The sequence below is a fragment of the Myiozetetes cayanensis genome, unplaced genomic scaffold (genome assembly GCF_022539395.1).
Source record: "Myiozetetes cayanensis isolate MyiCay16 unplaced genomic scaffold, myiCay2020 scf26, whole genome shotgun sequence".
NCBI lineage: Eukaryota > Metazoa > Chordata > Aves > Passeriformes > Tyrannidae > Myiozetetes > Myiozetetes cayanensis.
In genome coordinates this window covers 6,251,871-6,279,694 of record NW_026087477.1, presented here as the reverse complement: position 1 = coordinate 6,279,694, position 27,824 = coordinate 6,251,871, and the positions used below count along the sequence as shown (strand labels likewise).

The following is a 27,824-nucleotide window of genomic DNA, read 5'->3' as shown; positions in this document are numbered from 1 at the left end:
CATCACTGAAAGGGTTGCCAGGCATTGGAAGGGGCTGCCCAGGGAGGTGGTGGAGTCACCACCCATGAAGTGTTTTTGCTTTTACAACAACTCACTGCATGGGTGTCCAACTCCCTGTGTCCTCCTGAGGGGCAAGACAGGGAGCAGAACTCCACATGTGTCCAAACCAGACTCCAAGTCCAGGCAAGGAAAGAGCCACTAGCAGGGCTGGGGCAGGAAGAGCTAGGGCCAGAGCAGCTGTCAGGGAGGAGCTCAGCAAACCACACTGTGGCTGGGTGGGAGTCAGGGGGAAGGAAATATTAAGCCATCAAATTGACTCCACCAGCTGCTGGGCTGCACCACGCCACCTGGCTGGCAGCCCCACGAGGAGCTGGCACCAGCAGCAGCTCCTGCTCCTGCTGAAATGGCCCTGGCAATCTCACCTGGGTGATGGCACTGGAAGGAAGGCAAGCAGGACACCGTCACTGAGCGGCTACGGAGAGGGAGAACGAGTCCCTCTCCTCGTTGGTGCAGCTGATCAGGAGGGAAATCTTGGCCTTGGTGAAACAAAACCAGGTTTAAATCAGGAAGATCTGACACACCAGAAGGGGCCTGGGCAGGACAGGAGGTTCCTAGTGCACCCCCTGTTCCAGCAGCTCCACCACAGGATGGGGGTGAAGCTGATCCTCTGACTCCTCTGCTTTAAAGCTGCCTGGGAGGAGTTTGTCCCCCTCTGAGGAGGGGAGATCTGGTCCATTCACAGGAAATAAGAGAATTACATCCCAGAGCCCCAGCTCTTGGTGCATCAGGCAGAAAGGAGCCATTGGTACCAATGTCCACCCGATGGCATCAGGCTGTTGATATCCCTGGGATGAGGGCACAGCCCATCAGGGAGAGTTCCACTGCCTTCCCACCACATGCCTAGAACTGGCAGATCTGTGTCATTTGGGTTTATTCCAAGGTATGAATTTAGTGCTTTCCCTATGGCAAAGCAGCCTTCAGGTGCTGCACAGACAGCAGACAAAAAAAATGAGCAGTTATTCTTGGATAATTTATTCAGAATTTTAATATAAACAGTTAATTGTTCAATACTCTGACACAGCAAGAATTTTTTCCCCAGTATTCAAAGATATTTTCTGTACATGTCACTGCTTGGCTCTTAGGTATGAAAACACTGAAAAAAAAATAAATCAAGGGGAAAGGTTTTTCTTTCTCTTCCTTTTAAAATTAAAAAAATCATGGCACATTTGATCCTTTATTTCAAACGAGAGGTATCTGCAGTAGTATTTGTATTCTGGAACCTTAGATATGCAGAGGGAAAGGTGGGAGCAGCAAGAATAAACTGGGAAAGAAAATAAAAAAAAAAAACCCCAAGGCCTCACAGAATATAATTTAACACGAAACTGTGGCTTATTTAAGTGCAAGCAAAGAGCATTTGCTCTGGGCTGTGTTTGATGAAGTCCCCCCATCCACGTGGGTCCTCAAACACAAAGCAGTTCTGATACTCCAGGAATAAAACCATTCCCCAAACTCAAGCCAAAGGTAACGCTCTCCCTGGTTAAATAACACCCTACTTTTCCAGATTTAGAGGTGGCCTTTCTAAAATTCTCCATCAGTTTTCTGTCACAGGAGAAGCCCCGGAAGTGGAGATGGTGGAAGCTTTGGAATCCTTCTGGGAGACTCTGAATTAACAGAGCTTTGGTGTCGAGTCCAGCTTGGAGCTCTCAGGTGATTAGTCCTAAGCTCGAGATTTACTGCTGGGACTTCCCAGGGGCTGGGGCTCAGCTAAGCACGAGCATCTGTGCCCACATTTAACCTCCACTGGCTCTTTAGCTGCCAGGACTACCCCAAGTCCTCCCAGCCACCTGCTCCCAAGGTACCTTCAGGGCTGAGAAAAGAAACTGTTTTAATCCCACCAGCTGGAACCTGGACTGGGAAAAAAAAAAACAACCCCACACCACCAGGAATAGAATTTTTTGCTGATTGCAAACCTGCTGGCAAAAAAAAACGACGAGGCCGTGGGAGTTAATACTAACTTTATTATACAATATTTAAAAAGTCATTTCTCTACCTGTCCCCTTACAGCTTACAATTGTGCTGCAGTGAATTCGCCCAAACTGCGAGAAATAAGTGCTTCCTTCCGAGAAGGACAAGCAAATTCATCTTAAAAAGAAATACACATTTAATGACAGCAGATTTTGCTTAAAAACAGTAACTTTAGAGTTGTTTTTCAACAGTCAGGTTCCTCCAGAAGTCAACTGGATGATTGGCTTCACTCTTGTGATGCCTGTAACGAGGCTGAACGAACAGGTCAAGGCCTGACACCGACGCTCACGGACAGAACCCAAGCAGAGGGAACACAGAGCCAAGCAGAAGGTCATAAAAAGGCCAAATTCCACCAAGTTCATACAAAATAACCCAAACCAATCTTATTTTGAATTTCATGAAGTAACTTATTTCTCGATTCCAATCCATTCAACAGTTCCTTTCCCTGGACCCCACACACACACAGGACACTTACGAGGGGCTCTTTCGGAGGGGTCCTCCGAGGGCACGGCGAGAAGGTCACAGGGTTTATCCGCAGTTCCTGCCTCACTCCAGGCTCAGAACCGGCCCCACACGGATCACAGGAGCACCTAGAACAGCCTTGAGACTAAGGTTTTATGGCACAAAGATATTTGACTTTCTGACTGGCAAAAAACAAGGTTCCAGTCTTGGTTAGCAGGAATCGCCGCTCGCAGCGAAGGGCCCAGGGTCCGTCTTTGTGTCACAGTGGTGTTGAGAGGGAACTCCACTGCCTCCCTCCTCCCCAAAACAAGAGGCTCAGCACCCTTCTGGCTCCTGTCATTTCCTATTTGCCTTCATCACAGTCAGCTCAGTAACACAAGAAGCGACTCTGCGATTTTTTTTTTGTTTCCCAACGCTACACGCAACGCACTAAAATGAAGCAAAGTGTCCCGTCGCTATAATACAAATTAAGAGGAAAGAGATAAACTACCCATAAATTAAGAGTACCCTTTAGCAACCTAAAAGCAGCCTCTTCCACACCCACACAGCTGCTTTACGGTCATCGTTGCAGCGTGGTCAAGTTCCCATCACCTTTCCCAACCCAGTGCTGGCACAGAGTTTATGTTTTAGCTCGTCTATTTTACAACACAATAGAGTATTTACAAGCAGCCAAGACAGACACGTTCCTAACCTGGCAGCCAAGCTTTGCAGCACTGCACTGGCCTGCAAGAGAAGTTCCAGATTGGCAAGAGCCATTCAGGAAGTGGCAATTGAATTTATGTGGAAACCTTTCTGAGAAACCTCTCCAGCCTCACACTTCAGACATTTTTTCAGTGACAGCTCAGCAGAGCACAGAGAGCTGTTTCTTGCTCCTCATGATTCACCCCAGAGTGAATTTCTGTCTACGTGGGGGTGCCAGATTGTGCCCAGGAGGCTCCAGCTGCTCCTGGACAGGCTGAAGGGTCTGTCATGCTGCGAGTGGGACGTTCCCTGCACACACAGGGCAGCAGCCAACCCTCCAGTAAATACTAATGCAAGGAAAGACAGAGCTTCCCACTTGCTGGTGCTGGCTGCCCTCCTCCAGCCATCCCACCTGCTCTCCTGCTCCTCCTGAGCAGCAGCAGCGAGTGTTGTGCTCCCACTGCAGCTGGGAATTCTCATCCCATAAGAATCTGGCTGGAGCAAAAGCAGCAGCTCCCCCCAGGAAAGGCTCAGCCCAACACCCCTGCCCGGGCTGGGGGCCCTCACAGCACCCCAGAGCTTTCATCTGCCACATGCAGTCTCCACCTATACACAACCCTCGTGTCTCTGAGCAGGAATCGGTGAGATCTGAGGGAGGATTGAGGCATCCCCAGGGCAAGGATCTTCCAGCAGTGGAGACCTGTAGCCGTGGGCTGGGTAAAGATTTTCCAGCAGTGAGAGCTGGGCTTCACAGGTGATGATCTTTTATTCTTCCTAATCCTGCAGCTGAGTGTGATCAGGAACAGCCACGAGCAGCAACCACTAGTGTTACTTGTTTTTAAAAAGGAGAAACACGACACCCCCCCCCTCCACTGGTACCACACACCGTTCCACACCCCGGGCACGAGGGAGGAAGGACGGCCAGAGGAATCTTTACACACAGTGCTGGGTACAAACAACTGCTCCATTCGGTGCAGAGGGAAGAAGATGAGCCATGGGAAGGGACTGTCTTGTCCATGGAGCAACACACGCTCCCTGGTTCAGCGATCCGAGTGTTGCAAACCACGTGTGCGCACAGGGCCAACCAGTATCAACCACGGGGAAAAGCCAGACCCAATACGAGGTTCCAAGATTCCTTCAGACAAAAAGAGCTCCTCTTTCCACAGTTGTGATCACTGCCATGGGAAATGTTATCAAAGCAAGGGTGTGCCGGGAAAGATTTATTTCAGGGAGCAGGACACCCCAATCCAAGCCCAAGAGCAAGGGCTGGTCTCAGTCCCTGCTCCGGGAGGAAGCAGCCTGCTTCTCTCAGCTCATGAGTTCACCAAAGTCCAAACATTTAAATGGCTCTTTTGTTGTTTTGTTTTTTGTTTTTGTTTTTTTTTTAAATCACAGCAGAACTAAGAGGACAAGATCAGATCCAAATTTGAAAACGGGTTCATTGTCTCCACTGCTGAGATTAGGGATCAACAGTGGTGAGCCGTTCTCCTTCCCATTCCCCTCATGAATGGTCCCTGGTATTGGAATCAGCTGATACTGATTTTCCCTGATCCACAATAGGTCCAGACCAGAATATTTCAACAGGTTTAGAGGTGCGTAGTATTAAAAATATCCTTAAGAAACACTGAGGTAGACTGCACCAGAACAGGACAAAAATAATCCCACCACATCCACCTGCCAAGATTTTATGGATACAAATTTACACGTTCTGCGTGTTTAAGAAAACAAATTGTTTGTTGCCTTTTTTTTTTTTTACAGTGTTTTATATATTAAAATAAATAAAAAAATTCTAATAAGAAAAACTTCTCTTCCTTAGAAAAGTGTGAGAATATGTCTTCTTTCCTGCAGTGTAATATAGAGCTGCTAAACAGTTACAACTTTGTAAAGCAGAAGAAATGTAAACGAGGCCTTTTGAAATCCAGAGGTTCTCACCCACGCCTGGACTGCGTTTTCCACCCCAAAATTTTTGAGCAAGCTGTGCCCTCCACCTGGTCTGCCCCGAGCAGCCTCCAGCAGCAAAGGGCCCAACAAAGGGCTCGTGGGGGTGCCCAGAGTTCATTGTTGCCCCTCGAGGCTGCGCCTGCCGGGGTGTGGGCTGAGAGAGGGGCTTCCCTGCGCATTCCAGGCCCTCTCCCTGGGTTTCAGCAGCAGCTCTGCCCGGGCTGGAATCAAACCCCACACGCCAGCTGAGCCTCCCTGCTCTCCCCGAGACAGGGAGCCTCGTTCTCTCCCGGCAGAGAGCACAAAATGGGTCTTGGACTTCTCCAGAAGTGGAGGACTGAGCATCTCTCCCCGCTTTTAAACCATCTCTTGTCTGACACGGGCCTGCAACATCCATCAATCTTCATCTTCATCATCTACATCTCCTGCTTCCGCCCTTCTCCGGCCGGACTCGCTCCCTCCGCACCACGGGACACACGTAGTTCCACAGCTATCCTCTACCATCGCCTGCTAATCAATCACCTCTGCCTTCATGCAAACAGCAGCACAACAAAGCACAGTCCAGAAGGCCAAGGCCGACATCCCGGACGAGCCGAAGCGCCGCATCCCGGGAATTCCGCAGCGGGGATCTCGGGGAACGCGGGGCTGGACAGGGACAGGCAGCAAACCACGGTCACCTCCAGCTCCTGCTGCACGTGCAGAGCCCAGAGCCTCGTGCTCCCTCCTTCCCATCGTGCCCCTTTCTCGGCTGCAGTTCGTGCTCGTCCTCCACGCCGGCTCCGTCCGTGGCACAGAAGGCAAAGCGAGGGACACGGGGGCGCAGGAGGAGCAGGATCGGGGCTGGGATGTCCTGGTGTCCTTCAGCTCCCAACACCCAGACTGGGGCTTCGACTGGAGCCAGCTGACTGTGTTGTGTAAATCATGGAACTGTCACAAAGCCTTGTCAAGCATGGACTCAACGTGTGCTTCATCGCTCCCCCGAGGCTAAAAAAATTCAGTTCCTTCTGAAATCTTTGGACCACTTTAAGACCAAACAATCCCCCAAACTCTCCCCTCCCCGAAAGGATCGTGAACAGTCAATAATTTATATGAAGTTAAAATTTAAACTAAAGACATCTTTAAATATGTTACAACAAACAATATATATACTCAACGCTGTAAGGACAGAGAACTCCGTGTCTCAGGTCAGGGGACTCCTACTCCGTTTGGTCTTAAAAGTACCCACAAATCTCAGATTTCTGCTCCTTTGGCTCCCAGCACGTTTTCTTCATTTGTGAATGAGAGAAAACCTACTCCCAAGAGTCCTCAGTATAAAAATAATCTGTTTAGGATTCAGTCCCTCCAGGGAAATGGGGAAAAAAAAAGATAAGCACACACTTCCGAGAAGAGGAAAGCTCCCGTGAGAACACAGAACCACTGAGTGGGAAGGGACCCCTTCAGGATTGTTGAGTCCAACTCCTGGCCCTGCACAGGATGCTCCAAGAGTCCCACCATGTGCCTGAGAGCATTGTCACTTGTGCACGAAGCCAGAAGCGTCTCTTTTGCTCTTAAGTTCCACCCCACGTGGAAATAACTGCACGCACCCACACACACCCACCCGCACACACCCACGCACTCAACCCCTTGAGAAAGGATGAAAGCAGCAGCTATTGGTCAATCTGAGGATCTGACTGAGGTTGCTGAACCCTTCAGCTGTAGTGGAGAGCCCGCCTGAAAGCCTGGAATTCTGCTGGGAACGCTCCTGCCCTGCGGAGGGTTCGTTCCACGCGGCGCCGGCGAACTTCAACGTCTTCTCCTTCAGCTGAGCTCGCACGGTGGCTTCCTGTTGTGAAACCATGGTTACAGAAGAGACAGCAGCCATGGAAACCTCTCCCATTTATGTTCACAGATAAGTCCACTGACAACCAGTCAACTTGGCAAAAAAAAAAAAAAAAAAAAAAGAAAAAAAAAAAAAGAGATTTAATCGTAAGATGATTAAAAATCTGAAGAGTTCGTAGATGTGTGTCATACACTGTGGCAGCAATAACAAGAGTCCTGAGATTTGTGGAGGGGAAGAGGGGGTGGGGAAGCAGACACAACCCTGGGGCCAAACAGGAAGTGTTAGGAAGGACTTGACCTGGGCATGGAGAGAATCCGCCCGTTTTTCTTGCCACCGTTCATGTGAGTGTAAGGTATGTGCTCCTCATAGTTCCCCTTGAGGGCCAGGGAGGGTCCATTGTCCCTCCCCAGCGCTTTGTCCCTCTGGGAGTACGAGGAGGGGTCGAGGGGAATGCTCTCCATGTTCTCGAAGTCCATCTCGTACTCCTCGGTCTCCGGGGGTTTGTTCTCCTCGCTGTAGAAGAAGGAGACCTCGTGGAAGCTGGGGTGCAAGTCCTCCTTCAGCATCTCGATGATCTCGATGAAGGTGGGCCGCATTTTCGGGTTGTACTGCCAGCACATCTGCATCAGGCTGTGCCTGGAGCAGGAGAACCAGAGTGAGGGGCAGGAAGCCACAATTGCCCCGTACCAGACCAGGGCTGGTATCCCTGGCACACCACCCACCCTCTGACACCCCCAGCTGTTTGTTCTCTTTGCAGCCTCCACACTGCCTGTAGATCCTGACACTCCTTTTTCTCTATTTCTGTCTAGATCAAAAATCCCTTCCAATTCCTTCAATTGTTCTTAACTTGGCTTCTGAAGGAAACAGGGCTGTGGTTCACAGCCTCTCTGTGTGTGTGTGCATGCCCTTACAGCCAGGTCACAGCTTTTTAATGAATTCCATTTTAATTTTAACTCAGCCTGAAAGATAACAAAGCTCCTAAAAACTTCAAGGAAAACAGGAGGCTGGGCAGAGGACAGAGGTCCTGTAAACATCCCACCCAAAAGGAAGGCTGCAGCAAGAGGTCACATGTTATCAGACACCACGGAGAAAGAACTTACAAATACAAATAGGATTTCAAACTGGAGTTTGTAACTGGCCATGGGACAGATGTCCAGCACAGCAGGCTTTTTTCACAGGGATACTCACAAAACATGTTTATTTTATGACTCTCTAAGTGCTGTTTTGGCCAGAAGCAGATGTGGGAAGAGGTTACCAGAACCAGTGAGTTACCATCTGCACTCTCTTTTCCAGCCAGGGCTCCTTCCCCTCACCACTGTTCCAGTGGGACTCCTCACACAGAATCCCAGGATCATTTAGGTCGGAAAAGACCTCTGAGATCATCAAATCCAACCTGTGCCCGATGCCCACCTTGTCCCCCAGCCCAGAGCACTGAGTGCCATCATCCAGTCACTCCTTGGACACCTCAAGGGGTGGGGACTCCAAACCTCCCTGGGCAGCCTCTTCCAGTGCCTGACCATCCTTGCCATGAGGAAATCCCTCCTGATGTCCAACCTGACCCTCCCCTGGCACAGTTTGAGGATGTTTCCTCTTGGCTTCAGGCAGGATAAACAGCTCACAACTCAGTACAGGATTCCTCTGCTTCTCCTCCTCATGAGCCCCAAAATGCATTTGTGAAATGCAGCGGTAAAAAGTTGTTGTAATTCTCCACACTATTTACAGAGAGAATCACAGAAAACCTCAGCAGGCCTTGGAGGAAGGAGAAGCTCCTGTCTGGCCTCTGTAGAGCCACCTGAATGAAGGTGGTGGCCACCTCTGCCACGTGACATGAGCCTGGAGTGGAGGAAGAACATCTTCTTTGGGCCAGTGACCCAGTGCTTATTTGTATTTTAAGTTTTTCCCTCTGCTTTGTATTTCCTTCTCTCGAATCTACATTCATGATGCAAGGCCTTGGCTGTTTTAATTTCCCTGCCAGTGAAACAGGCTGGCTCACCTCACAGAACCATGGAATGCTTTGGATTGGAAGGAACCTTAAAGACCATCCAGTCCCACCCTCTGCCATGGGCAGGGACACCTTCCACCAGCCCAGGTGGCTCCAAGCCCCGTCCAACCTGGCCTTGGACACTTCCAGGGATCCAGGGGCAGCCACAGCTGCTCTGCCCAACCTGTGCCAGGGCCTGCCCACCCTGTGTAACCCCTGGATCACTAAGGACGTGTTGGTGGCATTTCTGTGGGAGGTGCCTCCCCTAAAGTCTGTTTTGCTCCTCCCCAGTCCAGGAGGGGTTAAGAGGAGCCCCAGGTGGGGCCACCTTTGTTGGCCACGCTCTGGCCCAGCAGTGCAGCCTGGCTGACTGTCCCTGCTCCAGCACTTACAGCCTCTCCGGGCAGTTGTCTGGCTGATCCAGGTATCCTCCATCCATGACAAACTTTAGCACCTGTTCGTTGGAGAGTCCCTGGTAGGGCTGCTCTGCCAAACTGCTGATTTCCCAAAGGACCACCCCAAACGACCTGAGAAAGAGAGGAGACTCCTGGTAAGAACAAAACCACCCCGGAGCTCTCCCAGGGACGGAGTTATTTTGGAGAGCGCACACTTCAAAAGGGCCACATTTTGAACAAGGGGGTTTCAAACCAGTGGCTTTGTGTTAAAAAGAGCGAGCTCCTGAGCTGGGATCCATCTGGGATTGCAGAGCACAACTTACCACACGTCGGAATAGGTGGTGAAAACCCCGTCCTTGAGCGACTCGGGGGCCATCCAGCGCACGGGGAGCAGCCCTTTACCTCCCTTGCGGTAATAATCCGTCTCATAGATGTCTCTGGTCATCCCAAAGTCTGGGAAAAGCAATTGGGATGTGTTAAATATCTCCCCCCATCCCGCTTTTCCCATCTCCAGATGGATGTTGCCTTCCCTGTTGTTGCACACTCAGTGAGCCTCCCCCTCCCTGGCCCAGCCCAGTCATCTGGCACCTTGTGATTAGTGTTCAAAATATTTCCCTTTCCCTGCATTTTTTTCTACAGACTCCAGAGTTAAATTTTTTGGTGGCAGCTTCTATTCTAAACATTATTTTATTTGTCCTCTGTAAGGAAAAAAAGAGCTCCCTTTGCCTTAAATCCCTTAAAATGTCCCTTAAAATGCCTTACCTGCAGAGAGCTCTGAAAAACCACCCCACTGCTGGGGTTTTGGGTTATTTTTAAATGTTATATTTATTTATTTTCAAAAGAGTTTGGGTTAAAAACCTTTTTTTGTGGAAGATAAATGGCTTTTTAAAGTCACCTGACCTGATGATGGGATTATCAACGCTCTGTTTCTTGTACCAAACATTGTCATAATTCTCATGGAAGCAAAGACCAGTGAGAGAAACTCAGGCAGCTTTTGGACAGAGGTTTGGGAATAGGGAATTGTACTTCCTTCTCTTGAATCTGCACTCATGATTTAAGAGCCAGACTGGTTTCATTTCCCTGCCAGTGAAACAGGCTGGTTCATGTCATAGAATCATGGAATGGTTTGGGTTGGAAGGGACCTTAAAGCCCATCCAGTGCCACCCCCTGCCATGGGCAGAGTCACCTTCCACCAGCCCAGGTTGCTCCAAGCCCCATCCAACCTGGCCTTGGACACTTCCAGGGATCCAGGGGCAGCCACAGCTTCACTGGGAAAGCTGTGCCAGGGCCTCCCCACCCAGAGAAAAGCTGTTCTGTTTCTACAGATGTTTTTCTCACTGAAATCCATTCAATTCTGTCACGGAGAAGAAAAAGAGAAAGTGCTGCGATTCCAAAGGTGGCCAGTGAGAATCACCCAAGTTTCTCACGTTGGTTTTGGCCTTCATCTATTTGCCTTCACAACAAATGTGATGCACAGAATCATCTTCTGATCACAGAATCACAGAACTGATTCTCAAAACTGGCCTGGGTTGGAAGGGACCTTAGACATCATCTCTGATCCTGCACTATTCACCTCCGATTTTCACTGTGAAGTCCTCTGCGACCATGCAGTTCCGAGCTGCCAGATCCCTGTGAACAAACTTCTTGGCATTCAGGTAGGCCATGCCATCTGCAATCTCTGCAGCCATCTGGATCATCTCCCTCAGCGTCGGGGGTGGACGACCAGGGTTGTTCTACAAGAAATCAGTCGCAGAATCACAGAATGGTTTGGGTCGGAAGGGACCTCAAAGATCATCCAGTTCCGCCCTCCTGCTCTGGGCAGGGACACCTTCCACTAGCCCAGGGTGCTCCAAGCCTCATCCAACCTGGCCTTGGACACTTCCAGGGCTGGGACAGCCACAGCTGCTCTGGGCAACCTGTGCCAGGGCCTGCCCACCCTCCCAGGGAAGAATTTCTGCAATCAAATCTACCCTCTCTCATCTTAAAGCCATTTAATAAAGAAGAATTAAACCTCAAATCAGGTCACCCTGTTGCAAAACAGACCCCCCTCTCCTGCCTTTACCTCAGCTTCGGGTCTCAGGGAGCGGAGGTAACTTTTCAGGTCCCCATGTGCCATCAGCTCCATGACCACCAGAGTGGGTTGTCCCTTCGAGACCACCCCGAGGAGGCGAACCTGGAAAACAAGGGAGAAACTCCCTCAAGGCTGTGTCCAAACACACTGGACAAGGCCAGCACCCCCAAAACAGAGCTGAGAAGAGCCTCAAAAAGCCCTGTCAGGCTGAGGGGTTTAGGAAGAGCAGATTTGGGTAGGTGAGTTCCGCGGAATCCAACAGGGAGCGATCCCAGCTCCGTTTGATCTCTGCTGCTTCGGGGAGCTGAGAGCCAGGCCCTGCAAGCCCCGAGGAACGCTGAGCCGTGTGCTGGGATGTGCTAACGAGCCGAGGCACCCGGCACTTACCACATGATGGCAGCTGAAGCCTTTCATCACAGAGGCCTCGTTGAGGAACTCGATGCGCTCGCGCAGACTCGCCGACTCGTTCACCGTCTTCACGGCCACGCGGGTCTCGGGCTCTCCCTTCACGATGTCCTTGGCAATCCCCTCGTACACCATTCCAAAGGAACCCTGGCCCAGCTCTCGGAGGAGAGTGATCTTGTCCCGTGGAACCTCCCACTCGTCAGGGACATAAACTGTGGAGCAGAGGGGAACGTTGCTGAACGGAGCAAGTACCTCGTGAAGGTTGCTCCGGTGGCAGCTTTGAATACAAACCCCAGACTCACAGAACAGGCTGAGCTGGAAGAGACCCACAAGGGTCATCCAGTCCAACCCTCAGCCCTGCACAGGATCATCCCCAGGAGTCCCACCCTGTGCCTCAGAGGATCATCCAAACCCTCCTGGAGCTCTGGCAGCCTTGGGGCTGTGCCCACCACCCTCTGGGGGAAGAACCTTTTTCTAATATCCAACCTTGACACAGCTCCAGCCATTCCCTGGGTCCTGTCCCTGGTCCCCCCAGAGCAGAGCTCAGAGCCTGCCCCTCCTCCTCCCCTCCCAGGGAAGTTGGAGCTGCAGTGAGGTCTCCCCTCAGTCTCCTCTTCTCCAGCTGAACACACCAAGTGCCCTCAGTGCCCTCACAGTGTCCTCAAGGCCCTTCCCCCACTGCCACAGGACACTATGGGTAAAACTTCTGAAAAAAGACAAGAAAACCCCATGAAAACAATTCCAATCCCACCCTGCTGAACAAGAAATATTCCCTGCAGAAAGCCCTGGCTGCTCTCACCATCACTGGCGCTGATGTACTCGGGGTTGGAGGATGCATACAGGGGTCCCGTTGGTCCTTCAGTTTGTCTGGAAAAGACACAAGTTCTTCAGCACATCTGCAGCCTTCCACACACTCCAGGTGCAGGCAGCTTGATAAACTCCCAAAACATCCAGCAAACACAAACTCTCCCCGTTTCCAAAGGCACAAAATATTTCCTATGCTAAAATGGTGTTCCAATCATTATGGAAATCAGAAAATAGACAAAAACTGACTCCCAGCAAATCAACAAAGCTTTTGGATGTAAGTTTTGGTCGGTCTGGTGAAAGCAAGATGAAATTGCACTCACCTCTTTTTCACAAGCACGTAAGCAGCTCCAACAATTCCAGCAATTATTATGGCAAAAATGATGGGAACGATTATAACAGCAATATTGGGCTGAGCATTCACTAAGAGAGAAAGAGAGAGTTGGAGGCATTACACAGGTCCAAAATCCAAGTTTTTTCCTCAATATAATAAATTGGAACAAATATGAAACTAGAGAGATTTCAGAATATGGTGGGGGTGGTCAGAATGAAGAAAAGCCACTTTTCCAAGTAATTCCAGCTTCTTGAAAGCAGATGCTTTGTTAAATATTTAAAGACTACCTATAGTTCTCTGTGCTCTGCTTGCTAAACCCCATTCTCCAAAAAACCCCCGAGGTTCTATCAGGGATTAAATGTTGAAAATAAAATGAACTCACAATAATCAGCCACATAAAAATAGGTGGGTTCTGTCCAGGAGCCGTTTCCAGCCAGGGAGGTCGCCCGGATCCGGACGCTGTAGTTCCCAGGCTGAAGTCCCCGGAGTTTGCAGCCGTGCTCGGTGGCAAAGTGCTTTCGGGACACACAGAAATGGGCTTCCTGCAGGGACAGCAGCTGTGTCACCCTCCCTCTGCAGCCTCTGGGGTTCCTGCAGCGTCCATTTGTCTGGCAAACGGACACCCCAGGGGCAGATTATTTCTTGATGCTATCCCAGACAGATTTCCAGAGGAGACAAATTCACCAGCGAAGTTTTGTGTCCCACTGGTTCCTGCACCGGGAAACCAGCCCGGACAGGGCACCGTATGCACCAGGACTATTAAATCCTAAACAGCCCTGGGCTTTCAGGTGGAGTCACCTCTCCAGAGGTAGTGTGGAGGAGCAGAAGCTCTCACTCTGTCAGAGATGCTCACTCTCCAGCAGAAGCTGAGGGGAGAAGCAGAAAGTCTCACCTCTGTCTCGCCGAGCCGTCCGTAGTTCACCTCGTACAGCACGATCAGGCCGTTGGGCTCCTTCGGCTCCTGCCACCTCAAATGCACCGTGTTCTTTTCAACCACTTCATGGGAAACTGGACCAACGATGTCATCAGCCTTAGCTGCAACCAAGTTCATGATGGATAAGTTTCATTTCACACCCTGGGCAAAATTCAAACCTGCCAGCACCTCACCCGTCCCCCTCTCCCATCAGGACTCAAGGACAGCCCCACTCCTGTGCGATGTCTCCCTATGGCAGCTGGCTCCCAGGGGAAAAGCAGCATTTGGGGAACAGCCACCAGCCCAGTGCAGGGCTCAGGGAGGTGCTTACTTTCTGGCATGGTCCTGGCACTGACGTAGGCTGCCACGCTGCACCGGGACTCCTGAGCGTCGTGGTTGCAGGCGTGGAGCTCGATGCGGTAGCCGGTGAAGTGGCGCAGCCCCGAGATCACCAGGGACTCCTTGGACAGGACCTTCTCAAAAGGTTTCTGCTCCTCTGCACCCTCAGCTGCTGCTGCAGAGTTGTTGGGAGAGGCTGGGATGGTGGGGATCACCACGGTGGCGTTGGCCACAGAGGCCAGGTCTCTGCGTTTTCTCGAGGGCCTGTTAAACAACACAGCTCACCATGTTATCTGTTCCACTCACTGTCAACACACCCACCTGAAATGCAAGAGTTCAAACAACAGAGCTCAGGGTGCCACTGAAAACTCAGATTAAAGCCTCGTTATTTGCAGCAAAGAAATTCAGGATTTTTTTATTTTATTTTTATTTTTTTAACCAAGCAATTTTTTGAACCTCTCTATCCACGAGGCTCTCTCCCTGCACAACTTCATGCAGGGAGAATAAAATAAAAATAAATCAATCCGAGTCTCAAGCATTTGCTTGAGAATTCCAGTTCTTCTGGATCTCTGAGCTGGATCTAACTTTGCCAGGGTTGCAATGCTTTGGAGTTCAGCTCCCACATGTTTTAGCTTTGAGTAAATGAGGTCACACCACAGCCCCTGACTCTGATGACCTTAAATGTGCCACATATCCCAAGTGTCACTACTTGCATTTAGAAAGCATAAGGCCACTTTCACAGCTCACTGGAATACATTTGAACCCTATGGCTGAACCTCAATGGATACATGAATTGGTTTTAGCTTTACCTAAGAGACCAAATCTATTAAGTCCTTTCCAACAGAAGCATTTAAAACTCGTGACTTTGATTACAAATTAGCTCTGTGGTTTTGTTAACCAAATGCTGCTTCTCAAATTATTTGCATTTCAGCCTGAAAATCAATTTTTTTCAGTTGTAACACCAGCACCAGCAGCGTGACCCTGTCACCTCCCCTGTCTGCAGGTGAGTGCCACCAGCCAGCTTTAATATCAGGTTTTATCAGTAAATAAACAGAATAAACTCAAGAGAATTAAAAGCCATTCACAAATTTCACTTTCCTGGCAAAAAAAAAAGAAAAAGAAAGGAGCAGTACCAAACCAAAACTGCTCCTTCTAACACTTTATGTCCTGCCACACATTTGCCACGGGGAATTCCAGGTTTGGAACCAGCACGTGGTGAATCAGTAACTGTATTCAGTTACACAAAAGGAATTAATGCCAGTTGAAATCCAGACCATTTATTTTAAGGGGGTGATGATCTTTTTATGTGTGTGCAGCTATTAAAGGGTACAAAGAGTGACCTGAACTGAACCCACACTTGAGGCATCTCCAGTCTCTAAAAATGTAACGAGCTGTTGAAGCTGCTGAACTGAACTTTCCACTGCCACCCTCTGACTGCCAGGCAATGATCAGCCAATTCCAGCCATGGGCAGGGACACCTTCCCCCAGCCCAGGGTGCTCCAAGCCCCGTCCAACCTGGCCTTGGGCACTCCCAGGGATGGGGCAGCCACAGCTGCTCTGCCCAACCTGTGCCAGGGCCTGCCCACCCTCACAGGGGAGGAATTTCTGGGTGCCAAATGGCAGGTTCAGTGAGCACATTCCAGTTTACGGTTTTCTCTTTCTTAATTACTAATTAACTCCCTCTGGAGCTGCTGCTCCCTCGGTCTGTGCGTTGTCCTGAGCAGTGTCCCCTCAGGATGGGGCAGAGTTCAGAGACCCAGCTCTGGGTCGTGTCACCTCCCTCCTCCTTGGGAAGGGTTCCTTATGGTCAACCAGGGCCTTGTTTGCATAAAAAGCAAAGCTACACCTGCTGTTTACAAAGTGTGGGTTCAGCTGATCCTCGTGTTTAAGGGAATGTTGTTTTTCACAAGTAAAACAGTCATTTGACCACTGATGAAACACAGGGTAAAATGCAAGAACTCCTTCCTTCCCAAGTCACAGAAGGCAAGAAATACTTGTGAAGGTGTAAAACCCCAATCCTCCAATATTTATTATCCTGGATTTGCAGCAGTTTTCTTGCCAAATTCTCTGTATTTTCAAACATCTGATTCTTCTCAGGGTTATCCTGTGCAATTTGCATTAGAGCTACTTCAGCAGCTCCAGTCACCTTCCCTGTGAAATCCTCAGCTCCAGGTTCCTCCTGCTGTCACAACCAACCAGTGTGGGGCTCACAGGGGCTGGAAGTGACAACTCATCACATGCAATGTTATGGCCTGTGCTGGAGGACTCTAAAAATGCCTTAAATACCTTAAGCCAAGATTTTCCACACACCTGAAACCAGCTCAGGACACCTGGCCTGGCTTCCCTCCCTGTGCTGGAAAACAGCAGTTTATATTTGTGTGCACAGTTAACTGAACTGGGGAAACCCAGGGGGAAAAAATTACTTTTAATGTGAGTAATTTCCCAGATTTTGCTCACTCTGTAACCCAGGAATACTGGGAATGGCACGAGGGTGTGGGACACAGAGACAGAAGAGTGAGTCTGCTCTTTTTTCTCTTTTTGCAGTAATGGAGAGAACACATGGAATGACATCCTGAACAGCAGCCATTTAGTTCCCCTTTGCCTCTCAGGACTTTTCTCACTTTTGAAATCTTTCCATGCTCTCCACAGAATTGTGGAGCAGCTGAGGCTGGAAGGCACCTCTTGCCCAAAGCAGGGCCAGCTAGAGCAGGTTGCTCAGGACTGTGTTTGAGTATCTCCAGGGATGGAGACTCCACACCTCCCTGTTCCAGTGTGCAACCATCCAACCTGCACAAAACTCTCCCAAAATAAGGGCAAATAAAACGGGAAAGAAGGAACAAAGCACCAGCTTCTGATGGCCCCTTTGCTCAGCTCCAAAGGGAGGTCACAGAGCAAGCTGGGGTGAAGAAACATCCCAAAATCTCTGCTTTGCCTTGTCAGTGCCACAGCAAACTGACCCACAGCAGTGATGGTGAATCCTGGGAATAAATGTGCACAGGGGGAAGGAACAGCCTCTGATTTCCAGAAGGGTGAGATCAGCCCTGGACTGAGCAGAGCAGGGCAGAGCCACGTCCAGGACCGTGCACATGGGGATCAGGTGGCTGGGAGGAGGGCAGGGGCACATGGAAAACAAGGAGACAAGGCATCAGGGAGAAACTGCTCCGATTCTGCCCCTCTGCCATCTCACATTCCCTGCTGGCCTCGTCCCTCGCATTCCTCCCGTGACTGGCAGGTTCCTTCTCTCCAGGAGAGGCCACACAGCACCTCGAGAGAGGTCAGTGAACTCTCAGGAGCCACAAAACAAGCACTTCAGGTAAACCCCGCTCATTGCCAGGCTGTGAGAGCAGGTGATAGCAAAGAATTCACAGGAAAAATAATTCTGATTTATGTGACAACAGCCTGGAGCTGCCAGGGAAGACAAGCAGGACATGTGGCAGCAGGGAGGTATCTTTACCATGGACTTTTAACAGCAAGAGAACTTGTTTTAAAGGATCAGCCAAGCCTAGGGATGTGGAGATTTGTTCCTCAGCAGGCTGACAGGGTGGCACATCCTGGTGGATTGGTTTCTTCCTAAAATACATACCCCAGAAACTGGCCTGAGAAGCATCCTGGGCTGGCTGCACGATAAAATCGGGGGGAAAAAAGGAAATAAAAAGAAATCAGATTGTCAGAATCATCTGCCTGCATCAGGAGGAGGTTGGCTCTTGCACATGGCTTGGGCTCTCCTCTGCCGTGGAATAAAACATGTCCTGGCATCCTCTGGCCCAGTGAAACTTGTCCTGATGGGCACCAACAGCCAGGGAGTGGCAAAAGGAGGGACTGTGCCCCAGGCACCGGAGCAGCCTCACAGGGAACACCCCAGCAATGCACTCAGTGCCTCCCAAAAGGAAAATGTTCAGGGCAGGGACGCAGCTTTTGCCAAGGAGCTGCAAATAAAGGTTTGTTAGCTCAGGGCTCAGCAAGCTGAGAATAAATTTAGAGCGCAAAATGCATGACAGGGAAGAGGGTAAATCATCAGAGATTCTGACCTGCTTCCCAGCACTTCCTCCCTGAGCTGCATATGAAGTGTGAAGACATTCAACACCACCTAATGTGACACTGTGTGTGCCACTCAAAACAGGACATTCACCACCCACAGCACTCGCATTCCTCATGGTATTGGAGGTATTTCCCACACTAAGTGCAAGGAAGACCACAAATACCACACTGAAGGACGAGGCTGTGGCCTCATAAACTGCCCTTTCCCTTTCTTTTCAACTCAATGAAAAACTTGACCACAAAAGTTTTTGATAGGAAAAAAAAAAAATCGCTATTTTTGGCATCATCCGAGTTTCAAGGAGCTGCAGGCATCCAGCTGTTTGTTAAGGATTCTCACTTTATTCCCAAGCTGAGGAGGATTGAGAGACAGGAAATTAAAGCAGGATCTTCCCAATTTGCAGAGACATCAGCGTAGGTGAGCAGCTGTCACCATTCCAGCTGCACTAGACAGGCTCATGGAAGCCCAGAGACTGGCAACGTGACCACATCCAGCCTAATAATTGTGTTTAATAATCACATTTCCCTCCCCCTGACCACCTGGGCGCTGTTTGATGTTCCTACCTGGGCACAAAAACCTCGTTGTGAAGGTAGTTCTCAAATGTCTTGCGGAAAGCAGATTCCTCCAGCTCCTTCTGGATCTGGGAGTCTGTCTTGGGGCAGGAACAACATTCCCCGCTGACATCCTCGTTTTCACTCTGATTGTACTTCTGAGGGTCTTCAGATTCAAAAGGAGGAGACCAAGTCCTTGAGGGGAGTTTTAATCCTGTGGGCAAAAGAGTTTTAGTGTCACTCGTGCTTGACTTGGCAGATGTTTGACCCTACAAAGAACCCAACCCAGCGTGCAATTCACGGCACGTTTGGGCATCCTGAGCTTTCACATCCAGGGCTGAGCAGTTCCCTCTTTTCTGACAAGCCTTTGACTCAAAAATATCTTTTGAAACAAAGCTCAGATGCTGCTGCAGTCTGTGAGTTCTATCCCAGTCCATCCCAGTTTAGGTAACACAAGGCAGCAGGTGAGAATTTGGGAGTCCTCAGTGAAACTCTGTGTTCTCAAGGAATCCCAAACCAGGCACGGGATACCTTCAAAAATTAACCTGGCCCTGAGCTCCAGAAGCACTGAGATTTTTTAATTTACCACCTCCACAGCTGTTGTTAAACTTGTAACTCAGTTTAAAAAGAAGGGGGGAACAGGGAGATCCCGAAAGGAAAAAAATGTCTGATTACTCTGTAAGAAATGTTTTTGGAGACCTTTTGCACATACCTTGGCAGTAGCACCTAATGTATAATGAACAGGGGGAGGACACAGCTGCATCTCAGCCTGTTTCTTGAACAACACTCTTGGAAACAGCAGAATTGGGCCCCCAGAGCATCTCCAAGGCAAAAACTCCAGGGAATTCTGAGAGAGACCGAAGGAAAGGCCCAGAGAGAGGAGCAGCCACTCACCTTTCAAGCAGTAATCAAGTTCATAAAGCTCACTGTCCTCTGCCTGCTGCTGCCAGTACACCAGGTAGTGTGTGATGTTCCCGTTGGGCTCCGAGGGCGGCTTCCACTTCAGGATGATTTGGGATGAAGAGTTGGAAACGGATATCGGATCCAACGGCACCGACGGGACTGTGTGGGTGGGCAAAGAGACACAGGTCACTGCACTGCCCTGCCAGGGGGTGACAGGATGGGGGACAAGCACAGGCAAGCTGCCATTCCTATGGGAATCAAGCACTGTCCATGGGAGGTTCCTGCAGCAGAAACACCAGAACACTCAGGCTCCCAAAGGCTGCACTTGATGATCCCGGAGGTCTTTTCCAGCCTTAATGATTCCTACACATGGCCACATGAGCTGGGTAGAAGAGAACCCACTTGGCACAATCTCCCTGTGCAGGGAATCCCACACCCTTCCATTGGTTTAGGAATTCCTCCCTACCAAAGCACAGCAGCGATGGAAAGTTTCATGGGTGTGGGACTATCACAGCAGAAGACTATTTACAGTTGGATGGGACCCACAAGGATCATCCCACAGGTCAAACTCCTGGCCCTGCATAGAACCATCCCCAAGAGTCACACCCTGTGCCTGAGAGGATCATCCAAACACTTCATGAGCTCTGGCAGCCTTGGGGCCGTGCCCACTGCCCTGGGGAGCCTGGGCAGTGCCCACCACCCTCTGGGGGAAGAACCTTTTCCTAATATCCACCTAACCCCCCTGCCACAACTCCAGGCCATGTCCCAGGGTCCTGTCACTGGTCACCACAGAGAAGAGATCAGTGGCTGCCCCTCTTCTTATTTAGAACTCTTTCCCCCTTGCAGAGCAGCATCAGTGTGCTGGTGCTGACCCGTGGCGTTGGTCTGGATGTAAATGATCTCGCTCTTCGCTCCGTACGTGCGGCGCTCGTCGGAGAAGGTGACCAGGGTTTTCACAAACACAGCATATTGTGTCCAGGGCTTCAGGCCCCTCAGGAGCCAGCCTGGCTGGGCCTGGGCTTTGGGCTCGTTGGACCGTGGGGGTGGGTCAACATCCACAACTGTCCAGCTGTTTGACCCACAGGCGTCCTGGCCGTCGAACTCCGTCACGTTTTGGTACGGACTTTTGGGACAGAAAAGGCTCAAATTAACAGAATCCTCACTCATCTTTTAAAAACAACAGTTCTGAGGACATCACTGAAAGTTACCATTCTTTACTCTTTGGAGAAAGTATTAATTCTCTTGTTGTATTTATTCTCAAAGCGAGGCATCAAAGAGCAGGTGCTGAGCCACACACGACCCCAGCAACTAAATCCAGGCTAATTATTTTCAGCTTTATGAAAATCAGCTTCTAAATCAACCCTTCCCACCTCAAAGGGAGTAAAGCCCTCAACATCCCATGCAGGTGGTGGCGAGATGATAAAACTTCATGGCTGGAAGAATTGGAAGAACTCATGTTTGGAGTGTTCTTAGATGAGGAATTTTGACTGGGCACGACTCGTTAAGTCAGGGATCTTAATGAACAATTACAGAAGGGAGCTGAAGTGTTGGAGCCAGCCAATCAGAGATTAAACAGCTTTGCCTCCAACAGGTTTATTATCCACTCTTCAAGGCCAGCTGCTGACTGTGGGAGCCCAGCATGGCCATGAGTTTGTGGTCTAAGGGGGGGCCACTTACGCTTCCTTGTAGAACAGCATAAATCCCAGGAGATCTCGGAAATCAGGAGGCCAGTACGGCTCCCACTTCAGCAGGATCTTGTCGTGAGAAGTCCTGATGTAAGAAAATTTCAGCAACTCGTTTTCACCTGAGGCAAATGAGAAGCGACAACGAATTTGGTAATGCTAAAAAATAAGGGTTGCGATTTTTATTATCTGAGAAGGGTAAGATAAATATGGGAATGCTGGCACTGAGAAGAGCTGCTTATCAAAAGCTTATCTTATTTCAGTGCTCTTCCTACCTTAAGTCAGGGTTGGAACAGATGCCCTCCTAAGGCTCCTGCCAGCTTAAATTTTGCTGTGATTTTATGAAGATGACTCTGTAGATGAGCTGAACTAAATTCTAAAAAGTGGGAACTGTAAATGCAACGTATTTTACAATTTATGATGATCTACACAGCTGACCCCAGCAACGGGGTGTGCACAAAAACGAAGCACATGATTTCCCAGCCTTGCCCAGGAATAGTTTGGTCCCTTTGCAAACAGGAGGGTGTTTGCAGGAGGTTTGTCCCAGCAACCCAAGAAGGACAAACCGTGGCTCTGACTGGATCTGCTATTCCTGCAGTAGCTGCAAAGGGAATTAGAACATTCATTTCACTGGCACCACAACCAGAACAAACAAGGGCTTTTTTTTTTTAATCTATTTTTTTTTTTTTTAGTAAACAGGATGCTGCCAATGTGAAAACTAAACTTGAACTGTAAAAACAAACAAAAAGCCAAACACCCTGGCAAGCTGTGGTTTGAGGTGGGGGTGGCACAGACACCAGCTCAGCAGAGGAGGGGCAAAGCTGGCAAAGAGGAACACAACTGTCTCCTCCAGCTGCCTTCAAACCAAACACCAGCCCAGGAGCTGCCACATGGCAGAGCTGGGCCTGAACTCCAAACCCAGGTTCATCCCCCATGTGGGAAGAGCTTTTCAGTGTCTCATGGGAGGAGATGAACTTTACAGACAGCTAATTCCTTGTACTCCTTCCCTCTCTGCCCAGGCTGGAGCTGTGGTGCCCCCGAGGACATGGCTCTGGGTGTGTTTTTTTCACTGGTACTGCCAGTTTTTAGGTCACAGCCATTGCATTCCCTTCTCCCACTGTGCTGGCACGGCTGCATGTGCTGACACGTGGAAAAGCAGAGCAGCAAACTGAGTCAACGGCAAGATCTTCACTTTTGAAGCCTGTTCACAAACAGCTGCATCAGGGTAGCCAGGGCAGGACTGGGGGATCACAGAATCACGGAATGGTTTGGGTTGGAAGGGACCTTTAGCAGTGCTGTCCCCCAAAAGCAGAGGGACAAAATAAGTGTCTTCAAAATTACACCTTCAGGAGCCTTAACCACTTCAGTGCCTTAACCACGCTGACACAGGCACTGCCTTATCACTGCTGCTGAAGAAAGCCATTAGCTTAAAAACCTCTGAGAAGCACAGCAAAAACCACTAGAAAAATCTTCCTGTCTGTTGCCAGGGCAATTCCCTCACACAGCTCCAGGGATGGGTGGAAATCCCCTTTCTCCCACGTTTATTCCCTGTGCCCACCATCTCCTCATGAGAAAAGGAGGTTGTGACTATTTAATCCCTGGATGAACATCAAGGGCCAGGCTGAGGGAAACAGGAGTGTGAGGATGGAACTGAGGCAGGTCTGGCTGCATCCTGAGACTCTTACACGAGGCCTGATCCCCGTTGGTCTTCAGGGCTATGTCGTTCCTCTCCTGACGCCCCTTCGTCCCGGAGATCTCTTCCATCTTGTGGATTTCTGACAAGCACAGCTTGGGGTTGTAGTGGAAGAAGAGTTTGCCTCGTGCAATGCTGAGATTGTGTTTGCTCCAGTCCCAGAGCTGGCGGAGATTCTGGTTGTCCAAGGCATAAAATGAGTAATTGCTGAAAGAAAAAGAATGAAAACACAGGTTGGGAGGGGATCCACTGGAAACTCTTCCTCGTGCACTGACCCAGACACCAAAGAAAAGTGAATGCAAACTGTCTCCCCTGGCAGGCCACAATCCGTGGGCAGAGGAGTGTTTAAAAATAACTTAGGAATTGTTTCCCAACACAAATGCTATCAGTCTGATAGCACTGGCACTCCCTGCACTTCAAAGCATTCAAACACACAGTGTCTTTTGAGAGAACTCACCCAGCTTCGAGTGTTTCTCCTCTAATCAGATGGAGCTTCCGAAAAAAAGAAAGAGAAACCAAGGCATAAGAGCGGCGAATTTTGAGGTAACCTGAGATTTCTTCTATCAAGCCAAGATTTGCTTCCAGCTCAGCTGCTATGTTATCTATGGAGATGAAAACATTGGGATTAGTTCTCTGATATCACTGAGAGAAACACTGATATCAGAACCCAAACACATTAAACAGAACTGGTTTATGTTAATTCATGAGACTTTACAAAACTCATTTAAACACAAAAACCCAAATAACCAAAAACCTTCAAGAGCCTTTGCTAAGTGGTTATTCCTCTGAATCCCTCCAAGATTCAGGGTGGTCAAAGCAAAAGAGAATCCCAGAATAGACTGAGCTGGAAGGGACCCACAAGATCATCCAGTCCAACTCCTGGCCGTGCACAGGACCATCCCCTAGAGTCACCCCCTGTGCCCCAGAGGATCATCCAAACACTCCTGGAGCTCTGGCACCCTTGGTGCTGTGCCCACTGCCCTGGGGAGCCTGGTCAGTGACCACCACCCTCTGGGGGAAGAACCTTTCTCCAATATCCAACCTCAACCTCCCCTGCCACAACTCCAGGCCATTCCCTCGGGTGCTGGTCACCAGAACAGCCCCAGCTCAGGGCTGGGCTCACATTCCCTGCCCTGCCCCCTCCTCACCCACGGAGCACTTACTTCCACCCCGGATATTTATGACCAGGCTGCCATTGACGACCGTGCAGCCCCGCAGCTCCTGCGCTGACGTCACCGAGTCGATCGTCTTCTCCTTCCCAAAGTCACACACCTTGGGACAGGGCCCCGCACAGGGCGTGCAGTGCAGGCTGCAAAACAGGACAGTTGGGATGCAGGGGTGATGCTTAACATGGAATGCCACCCCCAGCAAGCCCCAAAAGCACCGGTGTCCCGGCAGGACGCCACAGGATTCACCAGACCGGGCTGCTCCAAGCCCTGTCCAACCTGGCCCTGAAAATCACTCTTTAAAATTGTCATTTCCACACTTCAAATGTAAATCACTCCCTTTCTTCCTACATGAGCAGAAACCAGAACAAAGTGATTTTGGTTATGCTGAGGAGCCAGTTCTCCACAGTGCTGCTCAGTGCTCTACATACCGAGGGTTTCAAGACCAACAAACCCAGTGTTCACCCCCAGATCGTTAACCAAACGGGTAATTGATGAGCTGGCCCCTCATCTGGGAATCCTCTGATTGAGGACTGCACATAAAGTTGCTTTCCAAAAGGCAAGTATGTGCTTTGTGCTCCGGGGAAATACTGCGAGCTCATCGCTTGTCCTGGTCACACCACCACAAAAATGTGTTCCCAACTCGTTCAGAGAAAGAAATGCTCCAGGAAAAGCAGGGAACAGAGCTGTGAGGTCCCACTGGCAGCAGCCTGGAACAGCACAGGAGAGGCCACGGTGCTGTTACACAACCAGGAGAGCTACTTTGGGGCTACTTGTTTGTTCTTCTGAAAAGCAAAACAGGAAATGGCATAAAAAGTCCTGTTAGAGTGAATTCCCTGAAATTTATTATGGCAGGAGCAAATACATGGGAGCACAAAGCTACCAATATTCAGAGGAAATCTGACTCATCACAATATATAATGGTATTATGGGAAAAACAACAGTTTTCAGTGATAAACAGCTCAGCAGCATAAATTATTTAATTCCTTTGTCGAAAAACCCTGGGAATGGACAGAATGGCTGTTCCCTGCTTTGATTCATGCTACACTTGTTTGTTACACTGTGCATTTATGTCTGGCACAGCTTGAACCTGCTCAATGAAAGTAATTACAGGGATGAGGAACAGATATTCTGAGAACGATCCACTCAAAGGACGCTGCGCTCTCTTCATTAGCCATGACCTCTCCCTGTTGTGCTTTCCAGCCACAACCTCTCCGTGTTGCATTTTCCAGCCCAGTTTTCTGGCCTGAGGCTGCTCTAGAGGGAAGGGAAACAGGGCTGCTAAAGCCTCTCCACTGCCCACCTCCCTCCTCAAATCCGTCCCAATTTGAGGATGCTCCTCTTCCTTGTCCTCTCTCTCTGATCTCCCTTTTTGCACCTTCCTCAAACAAGGGAGGCCAAGGGCAGAATAAACTCCCAGCACACGGTGGGTTAGAGCTGCCTGCTTTTAATGGACGGAATTAGCAAGGTATTAGTTGGTAAACCACATTAAAGCAGACCACCCAGCTGATCGTCACGGATGCTCCGAAGCCGGAAACTTTTCCTGGTGCTCACAGAGAACACAAACCCCACGTCCAAGCGAGAGGGAGGCACGGCCCCCAAAACCCCCAGCACGGAGGATTCTTCACCTGCAGAGCATGTACTCACTTGCTGGAGTTCATGATGTACCCCGAGGGGCACTCGTGGATGCACTCGTTGTTGTGGATGACGTGACACCCCGACTCCCGCGCGTTCTTGCACTTGTTGTGCAGCTCCTGGCAGAAGCTGAAGGTCACGCAGCGCCAGCCCTCGAAGCGGTAGTACCCAGGGGGGCAGTTGTCCACGCACCTCCCTTCCAGGTAGAAGTTGCGGCAGGCCACGCACTTCTCGGGGTCGTTGGGCTCCGTGCAGTCCCCGAGGCACTCGCTGTGGCAGCACTGCCCGTCCGAGGTGCAGCCCTGGGACTTGCAGGCAGCTGGACAAACTGGGGAGAGGAAACATCAGAGGCAGGTGAGAGTCACGGAACAACCCAGCCACGTGAGAGCTCACAAGCTGTGGCACCTGGTCCTGCTTCCTTTGGCATCTTCCCTTTCCCACGCTTCGTGGTCGCCTCATCTCCACTTTTCAGTGGGAAGTCCACAGTTTAATAATGTTTTTGAGGAGTGTTATCGTTCACCCTCACAACTCAATAATGCTCATCTTCAAAGAGAGAAAAGTGAGTTTCCTTTTCCCTCAGTTTGGTGCTATGAAGCTCCAGGTGGAGCTGGTGACCCCAACACTATTTCCAAAGCTCGGGAGTGATCAGAGTCCCAGCCTGGGACAGTTCCAGCCAGAAAGTTCTTGTTTCTTAGTTTGAGAATTTTAAGTTTCCCATAGGAATGCTGTGAATAACACACGTCCAACAATCCTTTTAACACAACCCTTCAGCTTTATCAGGATTTTTTCCCCATCTCTCCCTCATCCTGTCAATGGTTTGCCGGATGCCCTGGACCAACATAAGCTCTTTGGTGACTCTCTCAACAGCTCCATAAAGAAGAGCACCCATGAGTGTTACTGCTTGAGATTTTTATGGTTTACTTCTTAATTACCCATTACTTAGTGCCCCACAGTACCTTTAACGAGCAGTTTGGGCTCTGAACTAGAAACCAGCGGCACAGCCCAGAGCCAACACCACGAGTAACACGGCGAGGAGAGGCTGAGCAGAGCCAGGGAAGCTCCTGAGGGAAGGTCAGTCCTGCCCCTCAGCACCTCCACACTTGAGTCTTCGCAGTTCAAACAAGGCTGCACCGATTAAATCCAACTGCTCAATCCAGAACTTCACGTCAGGAAGGAGGGAACAAAGCTGCAATCAGCACTCCCAGAGCAAGAACCAACGCCGAGCCTGGCTCTGACACAGCAAGAGGAAGGGCCCGACGTGGGGGGTGTGGGCCTGGATTTATCCCCACGGCCTCTGGGACACAGCTGTGAATTGCCAGGACGCAGATCAAGACACCACCTTGCTCTCACCAAACCAGAGCGTCCTGTCTGAACAGCTTCCGATGCCCTTCCTGCCTCAGCGAGGGGTACAGAGACAAATCCTGAATTAGCACCACCTGCCCCAAGATTCCCCAGGCTTTGTGTCCAGTGCTCAGTGTCAAAGCAGGAAGGACTCCATCTGGGGAGTGTTCAGGGGTGAAGAGTTATCTTTAATTTCTGGTTCACACACGGGAGCAGAGCAGTCAGGGAACACGGTGCAGTTCTATTCAGCCAAAGGAGCAGCACGTGGGATCCCCAGCATGTGCTGCCCGTGTTGGGATGATCCAATCCCCAGCTGCGGGTAGGAGGAAAATCCCCCTCCGCCCCACGTTAGGGGATTGCAGAATTAAATGTGGTAAAGCTGTTAATGCCATTCTGGGAATAAGCAGCAGTAGATGAGGTAGTAAAGATGAGCAACCGCTGGTTTGTTCCAGCCTGAGGAAACACGAAGTGGACAAAGCTGAAATTCTACCTCAAGGACAATTTAATCTCAAATATCTTACTGCTTCCACGTCAGTCACTCACTGCAGGTGTTTTCTCTGTGCATCCCTCACAATTCATTCATTAACAAATTCATTTTCCTTTCATGCTGACCAACTTTTTGCCCTTTTCTAGCAACGTTCTGTGAA

The 27,824-nt window shown here is 50.0% G+C and overlaps 1 protein-coding gene across 1 annotated transcript in view; it reads right to left on the bottom strand.

Moving 5' to 3' along the window:
* Positions 1 to 1,998: 1,998 nt before the first annotated feature.
* The window catches only part of INSR (insulin receptor), a 55,975-nt gene continuing 30,149 nt past the window's right edge, over positions 1,999 to 27,824 (bottom strand). Inside the window, exons 3-21 of the mRNA XM_050321363.1 lie at positions 25,849 to 26,164; positions 24,199 to 24,344; positions 23,493 to 23,637; positions 23,028 to 23,242; positions 21,338 to 21,464; positions 20,533 to 20,783; positions 19,652 to 19,819; positions 18,770 to 18,971; positions 14,163 to 14,434; positions 13,811 to 13,953; positions 13,301 to 13,460; positions 12,908 to 13,007; positions 12,580 to 12,647; positions 11,763 to 11,992; positions 11,367 to 11,477; positions 10,878 to 11,037; positions 9,628 to 9,757; positions 9,302 to 9,436; positions 1,999 to 7,564 (exon numbers count right to left, since the gene is read on the bottom strand). Coding sequence (XP_050177320.1) covers positions 7,210 to 7,564; positions 9,302 to 9,436; positions 9,628 to 9,757; positions 10,878 to 11,037; positions 11,367 to 11,477; positions 11,763 to 11,992; positions 12,580 to 12,647; positions 12,908 to 13,007; positions 13,301 to 13,460; positions 13,811 to 13,953; positions 14,163 to 14,434; positions 18,770 to 18,971; positions 19,652 to 19,819; positions 20,533 to 20,783; positions 21,338 to 21,464; positions 23,028 to 23,242; positions 23,493 to 23,637; positions 24,199 to 24,344; positions 25,849 to 26,164 — 3,434 coding nt within the window. The 3' untranslated portion in view covers positions 1,999 to 7,209. The remainder of the gene's footprint in view (positions 7,565 to 9,301; positions 9,437 to 9,627; positions 9,758 to 10,877; positions 11,038 to 11,366; positions 11,478 to 11,762; positions 11,993 to 12,579; positions 12,648 to 12,907; positions 13,008 to 13,300; positions 13,461 to 13,810; positions 13,954 to 14,162; positions 14,435 to 18,769; positions 18,972 to 19,651; positions 19,820 to 20,532; positions 20,784 to 21,337; positions 21,465 to 23,027; positions 23,243 to 23,492; positions 23,638 to 24,198; positions 24,345 to 25,848; positions 26,165 to 27,824) is intronic.